Raw genomic sequence first — 18330 nt, forward strand, 5'->3', positions numbered from 1 at the left:
AGGCTGTAGCCTTTCGGCCCTACTCTTCAATCTGTACATCGAGGAAGCAATGATGGAAATAAAAGAAAGGTTCAGGAGTGGAATTAAAATACAAGGTGAAAGGACATCAATGATACGATTCGCTGATGACATTGCTATCCTGAGTGAAAGTGAAGAAGAATTAAATGATCTGCTGAACGGAATGGACAGTCTAATGAGTACACAGTATGGTTTGAGAGTAAATTGGAGAAAGACGAAGGTAATGAGAAGTAGTAGAAATGAGAACAGCGAGAAACTTAACATCAGGATTGATGGTCATGAAGTCAATGAAGTTAAAGAATTCTGCTACCTAGGCAGTAAAATAACCAATGATGGAGGGAGCAAGGAGGACATCAAAAGCAGACTTGCTATGGCAAAAAAGGCATTTCTGGCCAAGAGAAGTCTACTAATATCAAATACCGGCCTTAATTTGAGGAAGAAATTTCTGAGGTTGTACGTCTGGAGTACAGCATTGTATGGTAGTGAAACATGGACTGTGGGAAAACCGGAACAGAAGAGAATCGAAGCATTTGAGATGTGGTGCTATAGACTAATGTTGAAAATTAGGTGGACTGATAAGGTAAGGAATGAGGAGGTTCTACGCAGAATCGGAGAGGAAAGGAATATGTGGAAAACACTGATAAGGAGAAGGGACAGGATGATAGGACATCTGCTAAGACATGAGGGAATGACTTCCATGGTACTAGAGGGAGCTGGGGGCATGACCACAAATGAATTACCCATGGGGTGCCATCCTACTCCCAATCCTGCAGCCCATGGATCATTCCTCTGTGGGTAGCCCAGTTGCAGGACCTGTCCCTTACATCCACCCACCACCTCCTACTGCAATCCAGTTACAGGCATTTTGTACCCAATAAAAGGCAGGACCAAATATGAAAGCAGCCATCTTATATATCAGCTATGCTGCAACTACTGTACATCATTCTATCTGGGCATAACAAATGACCAGCTGTTTGCTTGAATGAATGGACACTACCAAACTGTGGCAAACTTGGCACCCAGTTGCCGAACATGCTGTGCACCACAACACTAATGACTTCAACAGCTGCTTCCCTATACAGGGCATTTGGATATTCCCATCCAGCATAAGTTTCTCTGAAATGCATACGTGGGAATTGTCTCTTCAGTATATCCTGTGCTCTCACAATCTCCCTGGACTAAACCTCTGCTAACCAGTTCCCACTGCCTCTCCTTACGTCTTCCTTTTTCTCTTCTGTCCACACCACTCCTCCACCATCCAATTTGTGCTGCACTGTTTTCTCCAACCACATTTCCTCCACCAATGTGTGAATTATCTCTCTCTCTTCGAACATGTCTGAAAGAACAGATACCATTGGTGACCATGCAGCTCGTTAGAATGAAATTACAATGAAATAGCTGCATACAGGCGTTGATATATGTCAACAGTGACAGTTGAAAATGTGTATCCTGACTGGGACTCAAACCTGGGATCTCCTGCTTACATGGCAGACCCAACTTCCATCAGCTCAGGCAATTGCTTTCAATAACTGAGTGTCAAGAATTAGTTTTGCTGTGGCCCACGGGATGTGCTTTTGGGTGTCTGAGTGTGAATGTGTGTACTTTTGCTAGAAATGAGCTAGTGCTTGAAAGCTAGTGTGAATTCTGTTTTCTGTTACATTTTTCTGTGCTCCACACATCAATCCACTAGGTAAGTCACTGCCTTTTTCTCTATTTTATGTTTTATTAAATTAATTGATGGGAAACTTAAATATTGATTATATATATCTTACAAGATGATTTACATACATAAAAAACACCTTTTAGAATGCTGTATACTAACCTCAAGGTAAGCAGAAATAGTCATAAATATCTGTTCTCCATATGAGGTAACCCTATTCAACAGAGGAGAATTGTGCAGAGAGCTGTCCCATGCTGCTTCAAACCTGAACATGGAACGGTCATCCCCAGGAATTTCCACATATTCTCCAGGGAAGAGGCCCAAAGACAGCACGGAGTTATCATTATCTTCCTCTTCCGGTTCAGGTGTATTTCTTATCCGACCTGTGTACAGAACAGTGGACTTAACACCTTTAAAAATTCACACCAAATCAACACATTTATACTGATATTTGTTCTCATTTTCAGGTATTACACACACACACACACACACACACACACACACACAAAAAAAAATGGCTCTGAGCACTATGGGACTTAACATCTTAGGTCATCAGTCCCCTAGAACTTAGAACTACTTAAACCTAACTAACCTAAGGACATCACACACATCCATGCCCGAGGCAGGATTCGAACCTGCGACCGTAGCAGTCCCGTGGTTCCGGACCGAGCGCCTAGAACCGCTAGACCACCGCGGCCGGCACACACACACACACACACACACACACACACACACACACACACACACACCTGCCAGAAGGAACAGTTTTGGCATTTACCTGAACAATGCATGGAAACAGGAAAATTAAGTCATGATAACTAAATCGGCATCTGAAGCTGATGACTTCCGGATACACGAAACAGATAACTGTAAGTATTATATGTTCTGTATTTCACAACACAATCCATGAAATTCACTTCAAATCCACAACACACATATTGTTTCTCATACAAATACTGCTGAGAAAGATTTCTGCAAATTATCCTATTGAAAAGAAGTGGTATTGGCAAGATACAATAAACCTCAGCAATCAGATCCCCACTGTTTATAGGACAAACTATCTTCAGGTGTAGTTAATAATAGCAAGACATCATCATCATCATCATCATCATCATCATCATCATCATCAAATAACCATAAACTGAATCAATGAAGGTAGTGTGCATTACTTAAAGAAATATAGGACAAAATTATACCTACACCCAAAGTCAGAAAGTTATGAAGCTGGAAATGAACTGCTGAGGTTCTTGTTATTGTGTGGTAAAGCACAAATTGTCAGGCTGTCCCAATGACAGTTATCTGCTTAGCTATACTAATCTGGCTTCTCCAGTACTTACGAACTACTGATAAACATGTTCCATGCACTTCCTGTGGAGAACATATTAAGACACTACTTGTGGAGATGTGGTTCATGAACCCATTTATTACACACAAGACCATGGGCATCACCACCAGGAGGGCACAGGGAAGGAGGGGGTGGTGTCGACGCATGCCACCCCTCATATTTTTTGAAAAGCAATTTTAATTTGTTGAGTCTTAGTTGACAAAAAATGACACCACTGAACGAATATATCCATGCTAAACTAATTACACGCACTAAAAGTTCATATACAGTAAGAATTAATGGTTAGCAGGATTTACTAATGTGCCAGTAAATCGAATTCACTTATATTATTCACTATAAAGACAGAACTACAAGTTTTAATGAAACGAGTTGGTACGAAAATGAGTGATGAAGGACTAGCATATGTAAGCATGAATCTGCTTGGTCTTGCTGCAAGTTCAAAGGGAGTGGAGGGGAGGTTGGCCGAGAGGCAAGAACAATCAAATGCCTTGCAACAATCCAGTGTTGGTATAATAATAATGCTATAGATAGCACATGTGTCAAGAGGCATTGCTATAAAGAGAGTTCAAGTCAATTAATATATAAACACTATTGGCCATTAAAATTGCTACACCACGAAGATGATGTGCTACAGACGCGAAATTTAACCGACAGGAAAAAGACGCTATGATATGCAAATGATTAGCTTTTTAGAGCATTCACACAAGGTTCGCGCCAGTGGCGACACCTACAACGTGCTGACATGAGGAAAGTTTCCAACCGATTTCTCATACACGAACAGCAGTTGACCAGCACTCCCTGGTGAAATGTTGATGTGATACCTCGTGTAAGGAGGGGAAATGCGTACCATCAAGTTTCCAACTTTGATAAAGGTCGGATTGTAGCCTATCGCGATTGCGGTTTATCGTATCGCAACATTGCTGCTCGCATTGGTAGAGATCCAATGACTGTTAGCAGAATATGGAATCGGTGGGTTCAGGAGGGTAATACGGAACGCCGTGCTGGATCCCAACGGCCTTGTATAACTAGCAGTCGAGATGACAGGCATTTTAATCCGCATGACTGTAACGGATCGTGTAGCCACGTCTCGATCCCTGTGTCAACAGATAGGGATGTTTGCAAGACAACAACCATCTGAATGAACAGTTCGATGATGTTTGCAGCAGCATGGACTATCAGCTCAGAGACCATGGCTGCGGTTACCCTTGACGCTGCATCAGAGACATGATCGCCTGTGATGGTGTACTCAACGACGAACCTGGGTGCACGAATGGCAAAATGTCATTTTTTCGGATGAATCCAGGTTCTGTCTACAGCATCATGATGGTCACATCCATATTTGGCAACATCGCAGTGAATGCACATTGGAAGCGTGTATTCGTCATTGCCATACTGGCGTATCACCAGGCGTGGTGGTATGGGGTGCCATTGGTTACATGTTTCGGTCTCCTTTTGTTCGCATTGACAGCACTTTGAACAGTGGACATTATATTTCAGATGTGTGGCTCTACCCTTCATTTGATTGCTGAGAAACCCTACATTTCAGCAGGATAATGCACAACCGCATGTTGCAGGTCCTGTACGGGCCATTCTGGATACAGAAAATGTTCGACTGCTGCCCTGGCCAGCACATTCTCCAAATCTCTCACCAATTGAAAACGTCTGGTCAATGGTGACTGAGCAACTGGCTCGTCACAATACGCCCAGTCACTACTCTTGCTGAACTGTGGTATCGTGTTAAAGGTGCATGGGCAGCTGTACCTGTACACGCCATCCAAGCTCTGTTTGCCTCAATGCCTAGGCGCACAGACACAATGTAGTAGAACACTTAGTCCATAGGAATTTATCAGTTTTTTTTTAACTGATCTAAATATAGCCTAAATTCTTCCCTACATTAGGGGCTTACAATAAACTAGCAATTTAGCCAATATGGCTTCATCTGCATCACTCAGGAAAAGAAACCTCTGCAATGTGAATTTTTGGATGATATTCTTGTACAGTAATAAATTCCCAGTATTCTACATGTCTGAGAAGTACAGGCTTCTACTTTAAACTACCAAATACATTGATTTGTTTTTGCTGGCAGATTATTTTTATTTTCTTAAACCAGATTTAATAATCATATTTATAGAGTATTTAAAAAATGGTCTTCATGTGTTACCTTTATATTTCAAGTGTTGCTGAAATATATGGTCTGAGGCATCCAGAACGCTACAAAGTGGTTTCAGGTCCTAATTTTTTCAACTTGTTTTCAAGGGATGTCCCATTCAGACCGTCTTGAGATCTATGCCCTCTCTACTGCCACCCCCCCCCCCCTCCCCAGTTCCCAATCATATAGTGCTGGTGACACCCATGCACAAGACAGTACATAAAACTGGGTCTACATTGACAGATTTATTTTCAATGAAAAAATCCATGGCTTATCCTGGCTCATAAAGGAAACATCTCTTACCATTTTGTTTCCAAGTATACTGAACTAATTATATTTTTCAGTTGTGTTGTTGACTCATTCTACTACCACAGCTAGGGACCCAAGACTCATGCACGTTGCGACTGTGGCACTGTACAAAATTTTGTACACTACAACTAAGACATATGCTGCTATTATTATAATAATAATTATTGTTGTTGTTATTGTTTAGGGAAAAAGATCAGTTACTTATTATAGTAGTAAGAGTGGGGAAATGCCTGGATAGCAACTCATAGTATAATATTAAAGGTGACATGGAAGAAACAGAGCAGCAACAGCAGACACTAATGTGGGATTTGTGGAGATTTTGCAGAGGCATGTCCAGTCCTGCATTAACATAGCTGTCAGCCATGTCAACAAAGAGCTGAGAGGATTCTTTTGACTGAAACCAAGTCTCATATATGTGCTGCACCTGTTGTAGCAATTGAGAGGTGAGAATGTAAAAAATTGTGGCCTGCAGCTGATTATAAGAGAGAAGGACAGATCATCTGAGAAGCCTGCAGAACATGTACAGTTACTGCTGGAGACTGAAGGGAACATGTTTCAGGTTAGAGTCAGGTTATAGACAGATAGTATCAAATAAAATTATAACACAACAGGACCATAATACATGTAACAGTTTCCACAAAAGTAAAATTAGTTTGTTTCATCAGAACATTAGGGGACTGAAAAACAAGATAGAGGAGCTTCTTATATCTCTAGAAAATGTGGAAATTTCTGAAGTGACAGATGTTATCAGCATCTAATTCATTATTAGTACACCAAACAGCTTTCTCTGATGTGGAATACTGGTTAAAGGCTTGTAGTTTTTCTTGTGCCCACTCTGCTTTCGAAATGTAGGACTGGTAACTGCCATTTTCTGTGTCTAGAGTATATTTTTGTAAGAGCTGCCAACTTTCTCAGTTTTTCCTGTTTAGTAGCCACCCTGGTCTTGTTATCATGCTTTCTTTGTGCTGTTGTTGTTCTATCATTGTGTGTGCTTCTTTTGTGTGGTGTTTTATTGTGTTGTTGTTTGTAACTATGTATGTGTTGTGTTTATTGACCGTATTTGTTATTTAATTTTCTTTGCATAATTTTATGGCTATGTTATTATTGTACCCATTCTTTGTTGTTATTTGTATGTAGATGTCTAACTGTTTCTGTTAGATTTCTGTGCTAAATGGTACTGTGGTGAGTGTCTAAGCACGTATCAGATGTTTCACTGAGTGTGGGTGATTTGAAGTCTGATGTATGATTCTATCAGTGTTGCAGGTTCACAGTAAAATCACAACTATCAGTAAAATCAAAGCTATCCTGTTTCCTTTTTTAATGGTTGTATCTAAGAAGTTTATTAGGTTTTTTTAATGGTTGCTTCTATTAAGTTTATTTGGTTGTTTGTTTTCATTGTGAATATTCTCTTTTTGTGTATTGTGTTTATATTTTCATAGAACCAGTCAATTTTTGCTGATGATTCATCAATAAAACAAAGGACATCAACCACATATCTATATATGGATGATATCAATCCAGAACATAAGTGGGAAAGGCGGAGGGTATGCCAACAGCATAGACGCCTGCATAGTTGATGTGGCTGACAAATTTGTGATAGCAACTGTAAGAGCCTGCTGCTGCTTGATGAGAAATTGGACACTGCCACTGTGGCCACGAGAACTGATGAAATAGCAAACAGACTGAGCATGTGGAAGTCAACAGCAGACTCATTGCCAGTTGTGTTGTAATGCTAGACACAAACAATAGTCTAAGCACAGAGAACAAAAGTTTATGTGGTGTTAACCTACAGTTGCCATGTAGGCACCTCTTCAAGGAGTTAGTCTTTAACTACACAATCACAACACATATTCGCTAATGAAATTCATCATAAATAATCCATCACAATTTGAGAAGAACAGTGATGACCATATCTATGAACCTAAGGGAAAAATAACCTTTATTACCCATTGTTAAAGCTGTCAGTGGCTCAAAAAGGAGTTCATTATGTGGCAACATGATAAAATATCTGGTAGGTAGCAAACTAGGTTTTAAATCTAACCTAAAATCATTTTTCCTGTACATCTCCTTCTATTCTACACACAAATTTTTATATTAAAAACTGGTATTCTGATAAAAACTAGTTTTTAAGTGTAGCTGCATGACGACAACTGAGAAATATGTCAATTAATGTTAATACTGACTTTTTTACACACACACACACACACACACACACACACACACACACACACACACAAATATGTACATGTAGTATTACAAATAGTGTGTAATGGGGCATGTTGTTAAATAATAAAAATAAAATCATTTTGTTCATAATGGAAAGAACACTTTCTGTCAACACTGAGAGTCAGATGAAAGACATGATGAGCCGTATTTATTTGGGCTGACTTCAGCTACACATAACAAAAATGAAACTGAAAATATCTTCTGAAATAACAGAGAAAATAGACTTTAGTGTCTTCTAAAAGGGATACTCTGCAAATCCTGTAAAGTGACTTGTTACACATCGTAGTGATAAAATAACAATTTAAAAGATCTGTGGACCAAGTAACTAACTGACTAACAACAAGAAAACATCACATTAGTGCAATGGTTAAGGCACTGACCTCATGTTAACGAACAGGGGGGGGGGGGGGGGGGGGGGGGGTGTTCAAATCTACAACCAGCAATCCAAATTGAAGCTTCTGACGGGTAACCTGAATCGATTACAGCAAATGTTGGGATAGTTCCTTTACAAAATCACACTATGTTTTGTTTTCCATAGATATCCTATCTGTGTCTGTGCTCTGTCTGTAATGATTGAATAACAGGCAGGATGCAAAACCCAAAACTTAATCCCTTCCCCTTATGAAAAAATGAACATTCAAACAACACACAACATTCATGGAAATTCCTGGGTGGAACTCTACCTAACATAAAGGAAAGGCAACCACTCACCAATAACTTACTGATTTGTGCCACTTGGAAACATTCAGCAGATTATAGTATTTACTTTAGCTTTCAAGCTCTTGCTCTTTCTCTATCAAAAGTACAGACATTCAAATTCACACACAAAATCACACAGATGTCCAAACACTCACTCCTGCAGCTACAGTTTAGACTCAAACTTCTAAACAACTTAGGAGATAATTTAAAAATTAATTTTCATGTCCATTGTCTTTTCCATGTACATACAGTCCTTTCTTATTTCTTTGAGATACTAAAATTTTGTTAAAAAAAAGCACAGAATTTCTTAAAAGTGTATCAAAAGCTGTGCCTAATTGATACTTCCCAACAAATTAAGACACTGTGCAAAAACAGAAGTTGAATCATGAGCCTCATTTTTCTCTCACCAGCTGTGCTATCCAGGCCCACTTTAGTTTTTCAGTCACCAATAAACTACCACCATACTTTCCAATCTCCAGTGTTCGCAAAAGAAAAAAGCACAGTTTTGGTTTGTATCTCAGATCAGCTTACAGTATCAAATTAAAATGAAGTTGCATTGCAGAATGCAGATTAATTCTACGATTAATTTTTAGTAATTACTTGAACACTTTATTTTTTTTTAAATTTCTGCACAATTTGTAGCAAACTAATAATGTATCCATTCAGCTTCAAGCCTGACAGTACTTTGTCTATGATATGATCCTTACCATTGAATGTTATCATGCTTGTATACATTCAGTTCTGACTTCATGACTCTACACATAGTTATTGCTTCATTTTACATGTCGTGACTGTGAATCTAATTACTGTCCATTTTGGGGATAAATGCAGTGACAAACATCCTTCAATACCATTCTCAATATGGGCATGTGAGTCGTTATTCCTCTGTGTTAAGAAGCAAAGTATAGAGCTGTCTATAACTTTTAGTTTTTGAAAATTGTAAGGTCTAGTAAGCCCCACTGCATCTGAAATGAAGGTGTGTACCTGGCAGTATAACAATACCCTGTGGGATCTCTTTGCAGAAATAAAATTGAATGTTTCCTTCAAATAAATATTTTCCGTCATCTCTAATCGTGTAAACCACTCAAGTATCATTTGACTTTAAATGTTACCTGAAATGACCACTTACAAATAGTGAAATACAATATTGAAATATAAGACTTAACCAGAAAGCGATTTTCTACAGATTGTTAAAGAGAAGAAAACATCCACTGGGCTACTGCATACATCAGTTATTCTGCTTAAAACATTCACCACTGGGACTGAAGTGCTTGTAGGACCATAGTATCAATCTCTCTATTCTCCCATCATAGTACTTTGTTGTCAAGGGTAAGAACCAGTCTGTGGCATAAGTCCATATCTTGTCACTGTTGTGCAAGGGCATACCCAACAAGGGACAGGGGAGAGCAGCTATTTAATCACCAAGATCCTATCAAATAGCTTATTGTATTCTGTGCGTACTATTAATTAAAGACCCCCAGCCTGTTTTCCTGGCTGTGTGTGGATGTGAATTTCAGGAACTGCTGTAGGGATTTTGATACGGTTTTCACAAATAGACTGGTTCAAGAGGAAGACGTCTACACATATTTTACTACCACTATGCAGACAAGTTGTCCAGCCAGAGATAACTGCAGAACAATCTATGCTGCTTCCATGCGTAAGCTTTGTGTTGACGTTCCATATTCTTTGGTACCCAACTATCATACAATTCTGGAACAAAAAGAGCTTGGACTGATAAGGCAGTAAATAAGGTGGTTATCTGAAGAATTGGTGAAGAAAGGAAAACACAGAACACACTGACTATTTTAAGGGACACGATAATATGGCATGTGTTGTACTAGAGATAGCTGTAGAGGGTAAAAACTGTGGGGAAAGACAGAGATTGGGATGAAATTAACAAATAATTGAGGATGGCACGTCCAAGTGCTACTCTGAGATAAAGAGGTGAATTCATGGTGAGCCACATCAAACCAGTCAGAAGAAACATGAGGAGGAGGAGGAGGAGGGGGGGGGAGAGGGGGGGGGAGAGAGAGAGAGAGAGAGAGAGAGAGAGAGAGAGAGAAAGAGAGAGAGAGGGGGGAGTAGAGGGAGGGAGGGAGAGAGAGAGAAAGAGAGAGAGAGGGGGGGAGTAGAGGGAGGGAGGGAGAGAGAGAGAGAGGGGGGGGGGAGTAGAGGGAGGGAGAGGGCGAGCTGTGTAATTTTTTTTAAAGAAGTCTTGGTGTATTTGCTCAACTCTGTAACCATAAAGCATACCAAACCAAGGCCCCCTGAAAACATACATTTCTTCAGGGCCAAATAAGAGCCCACTGGTCTGAAAACACTATATCAGTTTTATCTCAACGGCAAAAACAGAAGGCAATGGTCACTCAGCCATAGACAATAATATCTAAAGGAAAGCTTATGTGAACTGTGCAAGTAGCAGCAAGATGAAGTAACCTTTAAAATGCAAGAAAAATAAATAGGAGATGATACATTTGGCAATGGTTCTTACAAGCAAATAACAAAGTTCCAGGCACAAGTAAATTATGTTGGAATTTTCAAACAATTCTCGAGGTGATAACAAATTTCAGGGTTCACTGTAACATCACAAAAATTATATCTGCTATTTCAGCAAGCATGCATGATAAACATTAAATACCTAATAACATTACTGAAGCTTCAATAAATAAACTGCAGAAATCAGATTGTAGGTGTCTAATGAAACAGCTAAATTAATTTTTTGTTAATCTTGTAATTGAAGTGTTATGCAATTCTCATACATGATCTGCTGTGTAATATTTTGCATTCTTCCTATTTATCTTCAGCGAACAATATTTCAATCTGTAATTAAATAGTTAATTGCAGAAGATAAAAATGTTAGCCTTACAAACATTAATATTCCAAAGTGTAATAAGACAGAGAAATGCAGAATGGCAAAATAATATCAGCACTAATGGTCAAGTGTTGTCACTTTAAAAATATGATGTTAATGCGCTGTGTGCAGATGGGAGAGTTGGGTGAAAGACACTGAAACACGTGATGTCTTGTGATGAAAAAGACATTGTGGTCATAGTTGTTGTTAGCCATTCTGTAACTTGGCATGGACTGAACCTGCAATGAGCATAGGTAACTGCTCATTTGTCTGAGGGGAGGTACAACCTGACAGAGATAGATATGCAAATGAGTGGAGGTACATTGACAACCGCAAGGCTGAGAGTGTGAATTGCAACTTCATCAAACTAACAATTCTGGTAATGCACTGCCTCTGAGCTATTTGCAGGACAGTAATTAGATTTTCATTGCAAATTTGGGCACTCGTTTCGAAAGGTGATATATGATGTCAGTTTACAAAACTAAAACTTGTATTCAAGCAGAGTTATTTACTGATTTCAACAAATAATTCCTCTGCACTGGTGAATTATTTTGACATTACGAACTCCTAGAAAAGCATGCAAGATACAATAGTAAAAGTTATGAAATTGGTTAAGACATTTTGCACTGAGCACTCAATTAGGGGGGACTGTAACTGCATCATTGCACTGTTGCTGCTCATTATTTAAATATTTGACTTCACATTTATTAAATGTGTGTGATTGTGAATGATATTAGGCTGAGATGACGTGAGTGCATGAGTGAATGAGTCCTGTTTCATTATTGTTGTCAATTCTGTTTCTTGGAACAGGTGTGCAAATCCAAATGAAATCAACAGTGTAGTTTAGATATGCACAATGTGACCAGTGTTGAGATTTAAATTAAGTGTTCTGTGCATCCTTGTCATTAAAAGTTTTAATTGCACTATCATGGGTAAGTTGGTATTATTTTTGTAAGGTATAAGTTTACATATACGAGGGTTGGAACTTTAATAGTGGCAACTATTTATTTACAGCTCATACAAAATAGATATATGTTTCAAAGTTTTACTGACCTTCAAGGTAGTCACCAGCATTGCGTACAACTTGTTGCCAGTGACGTGGAAGTCATAGGATACTCAACAGTGCCAGTTGTGTTGACAGTTCAAGCAGCGTGGTTTATTGCCTGACAAATTTGTAACAGTTCTGAAGCAAATGCCGTGAAGTGTTTCCTTCAGTTTAGAAATCAAGTTGAACTGATGAGGGCTTAAGTCAGCAGAGTGCACTAGGTGGTATAGCACTTAGCAGCCCCATCTCAAACAAATCAGTAACAGCTTGCACTGTACATGCTTGAGAATTGTCCTGCAAAATGATGGTCAGGTCCTGCAGAAAGCGTCATCACTTCTGCCTCTATGCTGTTTATTTTTGGAACACAACCTATGACCAGCTTAGAGACAGAAGTGATGACGCTTCTTGCAGGACCTGACCATCATTTTGCAGGAAAATGCTCAAGCATGTACAGTGCAGGCTGTTACTGATATGTTTGACTGATGGGGCTGCGCTAAGTGCTATACCACCTACTGCACTACCCTGACTTAAGCCCTCATGAGTTCAACTCGATCTATAAACTGAAGGAAACACTTCATGGTATTTGCTTCAGAACTGCTACAAAATTCGTCAGGCAATAACCGTGCTGCTCGAACTGTAAACACAATGAAACTGCTAAGAGTATTCTACGAGTTCCACATCACTGGCAATGGGTTATACACAATGCTGGTGATTATTTTGAAGGTCAGTAAAACTTTGAAATATCTATTTTGTATGAGCTGTAAATAAATAGTTGCCACTATTAAAGTTCAACCCTCATAGATTGAATTTGTTATGTAATTATGACTGTAACATGTTAGTTAATCCTACATGTGAGTCATCCAGTTGACAACTATTAGAAATGGTAGGCCTTTCAAGCAGTAATACTGATATTGAAGTGTGACACTGTTGAGCAGAAATATATTGTTTTTAAACTGAAATTGTGAAAGTTCCCTATAGGCTTACTCCAGAACTGCTTCGATAATAATTCTATAGTTACTTTTTCTGTTATGTGGGGAAGCGACTTTTAATCTGGAAAATTTGGTTTACAGTATATATTTCAGAATGAGCCTTTTCATTGAAAGTGCTGCATGTTGCCTTGTGATTGATTTGACTGTACAAATCGCCAAATACTCTTCCAAACACAACACTGAACAGGTATTATCATTAAAGGGTAACTTACCAACAACTAGTTCTCTAACTTCCTTCCATCGAAGTTCAGCAGCATGCTCATGTACAATAGTAATGCGAATACGGCGCTGGATACCTTGGTGGAGTAAGAACAGACCACGGCAAGGGAGATCATCACTATGATCCACAACTGCTGGCACGTACTCACCATTAGGTGCTGTAACCAGAACCAGAAATTTCAGAGAGTTTGAAACTGAACAAGTATAACACAAACTGGACTGTATCAGTACAAGTATATTTATTATAACTACTTTAGTCATACGAACATATATAAGTAACAATATTTACCTAATTCACAAATTTCAAACCAAACAAGAACATCATACTTGGCATGTACATGACTAGTACAAGGTGATGGTAATACTCCAAATTTTGGCGACCGTACAGGCTGGCTAATTGGTATTGATGGCGGAAGCATACGCTTTGGTGGCTGTCGAACACTGCAAAATAAATTTTATTGATGTACTAACAATTCTACTAATTATGAATTTATTATACATTTGACAAGTGAAAGTACTTACAACTGTCCACCATCCTGCTTTGCATCTCTATGAAGTGGGTGCTTCTGATAGTGGCCAAAAACTTCAAATACAATAGGCTGTGTCTTTAAGTATTCTATAAATGATTTTGTTACTGTAACTGTTATCTGAAAAAGGTTGTAATCATGTAAAAAAGTATCATAAAACTTATCATATCGTTCAACAATATGAGTATAACATTGTAACTATTTATGCAAAATTTCATATTAAAAAAAATATTAATACTATTACTTGAGTGTAGTGATGAATTCTATTTTACATACTTATGTCAAATGACTAATAAAGAATCTTAATCTGAATACCGTATGTCAAATAATAACATTAACCCAATAACATCAGCACTGAACAGAAAAAAACATGGCTGTATTGATATAAAAAGTCAAAAAATGCGGAGAGAAACAAGAGGCACTTAAAAAACATCAAATTAGAAGCAGAATAATGAAAAAAGTTCACATGTAAAATTTTTTCTCAATTAATATTCCTACACAAATGAACAATTCTCAGACTGTTATGAAAAAAATGAAATACAATATTACTGAACATTCAATAGATAATTAAAAAATTGTACTAACATTTTGAACATGAAAGAATCCAATGGGCCATCCATTTCCAACATTCTTAACAGGCTCTGTAGAAAATGCTTCATCATGTCGATGCAGAAAGCTGTATACAATCAAAGAAAAAAAAAAGAAGGTTCAATACAATACAATACAATACAATGAAAAACATTCAGGAATATTAGATAATAAGGCACAAAATGACCATCAAAAGAAACAACAGTAAAAACATAAATCTGCACTTTTAGAATTAAAGATATATACCCTTCAAGAATATGAGGGCAGTTCAGAAAGTAGCCACATTTCTACAGTCATGTGGCACTAGTATTTGTGCGCAGAGTACTGAAACTGTCATATTTGCATGTTCTCTGATTCAATAAGCGTCCAGATGTGAATGTGTGAACCTCATTCATTCACGATTTTGCTTGTTGTCACCCCAAAATATGAGTACTGTAATTAAAAATCCTGAAAAATGTGAAGTGTGAGCAGCAGTAGGAGTTCTTTCAGTGCAAAACATTTCAGCAGTAGACATTCATTGTCAACCGTGTACTGTGTATGGTCCAAACATTATGAGTTAAGGTATTCTGCAGCAATTGGTCTGGTTTTTTAAAAGTGGTAGAACAAGCATTCATTACGAAGAGAGGAATGGTAGGCCTTCTGAGCCTCAAGCAATTCAAAGGGGATTTTTTTTATCATCCTCCATACAGCCCAGACTTTGTGCCATGTGATTTTCATCTGTTTGCTCTCATGAAGAAGTGGCTTACATCACAGTGCTTCAACAATGATGAACTTCCAAATGCCTGAAAAATTGGCTACACGCCCAGGTGGTAGCAATTTATGGAGAAGGCATTTGGAAATTATTGAAACACTATGACAAATGCTTAAATTTAAATGCTGATTACGTTGAAAAAGAGCACAAAGCTGCATTTTCCAGGTGTATGTAATGTTTTTTCTATGCAAGTTTTTTATTTACAGCCAAACAGAGGTTACTTCCTGAACAACCCTTATATTTCACTAAATCAATAGTCCAATAAATGACAAGCAGCAGCATTATTTCCCTTTCAATAACAACTAAATGTTCTAATTTTGAAGAGTAATTTCTTTATAAGTTTTAAAGTTTGTAATAAATTTACTTATGTTGATGTACTGTCAGTAGTTACACCAACACTTGAATTACTACTTTGAAAATCTAAAATTATACTAGAACTTTGTTAACAAACATATTTCTGGATGGTTCTGAGTTTCTAAAATTCCAATGACTCTCAAAAAATATACCCGAAAAGGATTCTTACTCACTACCAGTACTGTTATCATTACTGTCAGCAACACAATCACAGTCACCGCCACCATGATACAATACTGCTGCTGCATATTATTTGATTAGGTGCTGCTAATATTATCTAGAGAAAACTGTTATATAACTGTTACATAATTTTCCGTTATCTTTGTGGGCTTTTACATTTCACAACATTCAGATGGCACTCTTAAGAAAAACGAATGAGTTGATATAACAGTACGTAAACACCAGAAAACACATTTCTGAAACTACTCTGCACTATTTAAGAAGAAGGACCCATGTTCATCACAACCTAAATTTCTGCATAGTAAAAGTTAGTTCTGGTGAAAAAGAACAGGCACTTTCATTTACAATAACATAAGGAACTGATAGACTGCTGCCATGGTAAAGATAACGTGGTGACAGGCAGCAATGAAAAGACAGTTACGCAATTAGCTTTTGACCAAAGCTTTCTTCAGAAAAGGAAACAAACACACATAAACGGCATACAACTGCCATATAGAATAGAGGCAGCAATCTGGAGGTATGGGGGTGGAGTGGGGGGGTTACAGAATATGGGGATACAATAAGGAGAGAGAAAGCACTGTCTGGTGGAGCATGCAGTGACTAGACTGACAAGAGGTACAGTGTTGGGAGGCTGTGAGGTAGGGTTTGGGGGGAGGTGAGGGGGACAAGGAGTGAAAAAGGAGAGGAGTGGGAAGGGGAAGAAGGGCAGGTGCATTGGCAGAGAGCAGCAGACGGAGAGGGTTGGGGGATGAGTATAGGAAGAATGTAATAGGACAGAGGGGGCAGAAACTGTTTGGTGGAGTGTGTGGGGACAGTAGGTTACCGTAGGTTGAGATTGGGACACTTTCAGGAGTGGAGAAAGCATTATAAGGATAACTCCTTTCTACACAGTTAAGAAAAGCTGATGGTGGAGAGGAGGATCCAGATGGACCAGGTTGTGAAGCAGCCACTGAAATCAAACATGTTATAATGAGTTTGTTTGTGTGGGCATCCTCCTCAGCAAGCACAGAAATATTTGTTTTGTAAATAAAAACCACCATTTCTTGCTGCACTATATTTTATTTCTCCTAGACATGTTTCACCTTTTTCACTTTAAGGCATCATCAGTGGGATGAACTCTCTCACTGACAATGCCTTTAAGTGAAAAAGGCAAAATGCGTCTGGGAGAAATACAATATAGCACAACAAGAAAAGGTGGTTTTTATTTACAAAACAAACAAACAAACATGTTATGTTCAGCTGCATGTTGTGCTACGGGGTGGTCTACTTTGATTTTGGCCACAGTCTGATGGCAGCTATTCATCCTGCTGGTCAGCTGGTTCGTAGTCATACAAATATAAAATGCCATTTAATGATTGCAGCAGAGCTCGTATATGACATGGCTGCTTTCACACGTGGCCAGGCTTCTGATGCAGTACGATAAGCCTGTGACTGGACTGGGATAGGCAATGCTAGGTGGGTGGATTGGGCAGGTCTTGCACCTGTATCTTCCACAGGGATATGATCCCTGTAGCAAGGGGTTGGGATTGGTAGTGGCTCAGGGATGGACTAGGGATTTGTGGAGGTTGGGTGGGCGACAGAACACCACTTTAGGAGGCATGCGAAGAATCTTGGCTAGGATGCACCTCTTTTAAAGGTATGATGATATGTAATCAAATCTCTGATGAAGGGTGTCGCAGTTGTTCCAGTCTGGATTGGTATTGGGTGATGAAGGGGGCACTATTTGTAGCTGATTCTGGGGTGGTGGGAGAACTGGGAGTGTGTGAGAAAATGACACAGATGTTTATGGACTAAGTCTGGGGGATAGGGCTTGTCTGTGAAGGTCTTTGTGAGACACTCAGCTACTGGGCATGCAAGCTCTTGTCGCTGCAGGTATGATGTTCCCGGGTGGCCAGGCTGTACAGGAGGGATTTTTTGGTGTGGAAGGGATGACAGCTGTAGAAATGCAGGTACTGTTCGTGGTTGGTGGGTTTAATATGGACAAAGATGTGGATGGAGCCATCAGAGAGGAAGGTGGTACACTGTGTTGTCAAGGACCAGGTGCAGTATATGGGAGAGAAGGTACTGAGGCCATAAAGGGATGGGGATAGGGTGTCTTGGCCCTGAGTCCAGATCATGAAGATGTTCTCAATGAACCTGAACCAGAAAAGGGGTTTGTCTTTTAGGAAGGCTAGGAAGCTCTTTTTTAGATGGGTCATAAACAGTTTGGTATAGGAGGGTGTAATGTGGGTTCTCATGAGGCTGGGCTGTGGATTTGTTTGTATATGTTCCATTCAAAGGAGAAGTTGTTGTGAGTTAGGATGAAGTTGGGAATGAGGCAGTGGTCTTGGAGTCCAAATCATGTTGTGAAAGGTAGTGTTTCATTTACTTCATAAAACTGCTTGAAATTATCTCTCTGTTTCCATATCAATCTTTTTACT

The 18330-nt window shown here is 38.9% G+C and overlaps 1 protein-coding gene across 1 annotated transcript in view; it reads right to left on the reverse strand.

The window, feature by feature from the left end:
* LOC126162724 (kinesin-like protein unc-104) overlaps window positions 1-18330 on the reverse strand; it is a 373406-nt gene that overhangs the window by 46459 nt on the left and 308617 nt on the right. The window contains 5 exon segments of the mRNA XM_049919386.1: window positions 1841-2061; window positions 13504-13668; window positions 13800-13951; window positions 14033-14157; window positions 14623-14713. Coding sequence (XP_049775343.1) covers window positions 1841-2061; window positions 13504-13668; window positions 13800-13951; window positions 14033-14157; window positions 14623-14713 — 754 coding nt within the window.

The sequence above is a fragment of the Schistocerca cancellata genome, chromosome 2 (genome assembly GCF_023864275.1).
Source record: "Schistocerca cancellata isolate TAMUIC-IGC-003103 chromosome 2, iqSchCanc2.1, whole genome shotgun sequence".
NCBI classification, from domain to species: Eukaryota; Metazoa; Arthropoda; class Insecta; order Orthoptera; family Acrididae; genus Schistocerca; species Schistocerca cancellata.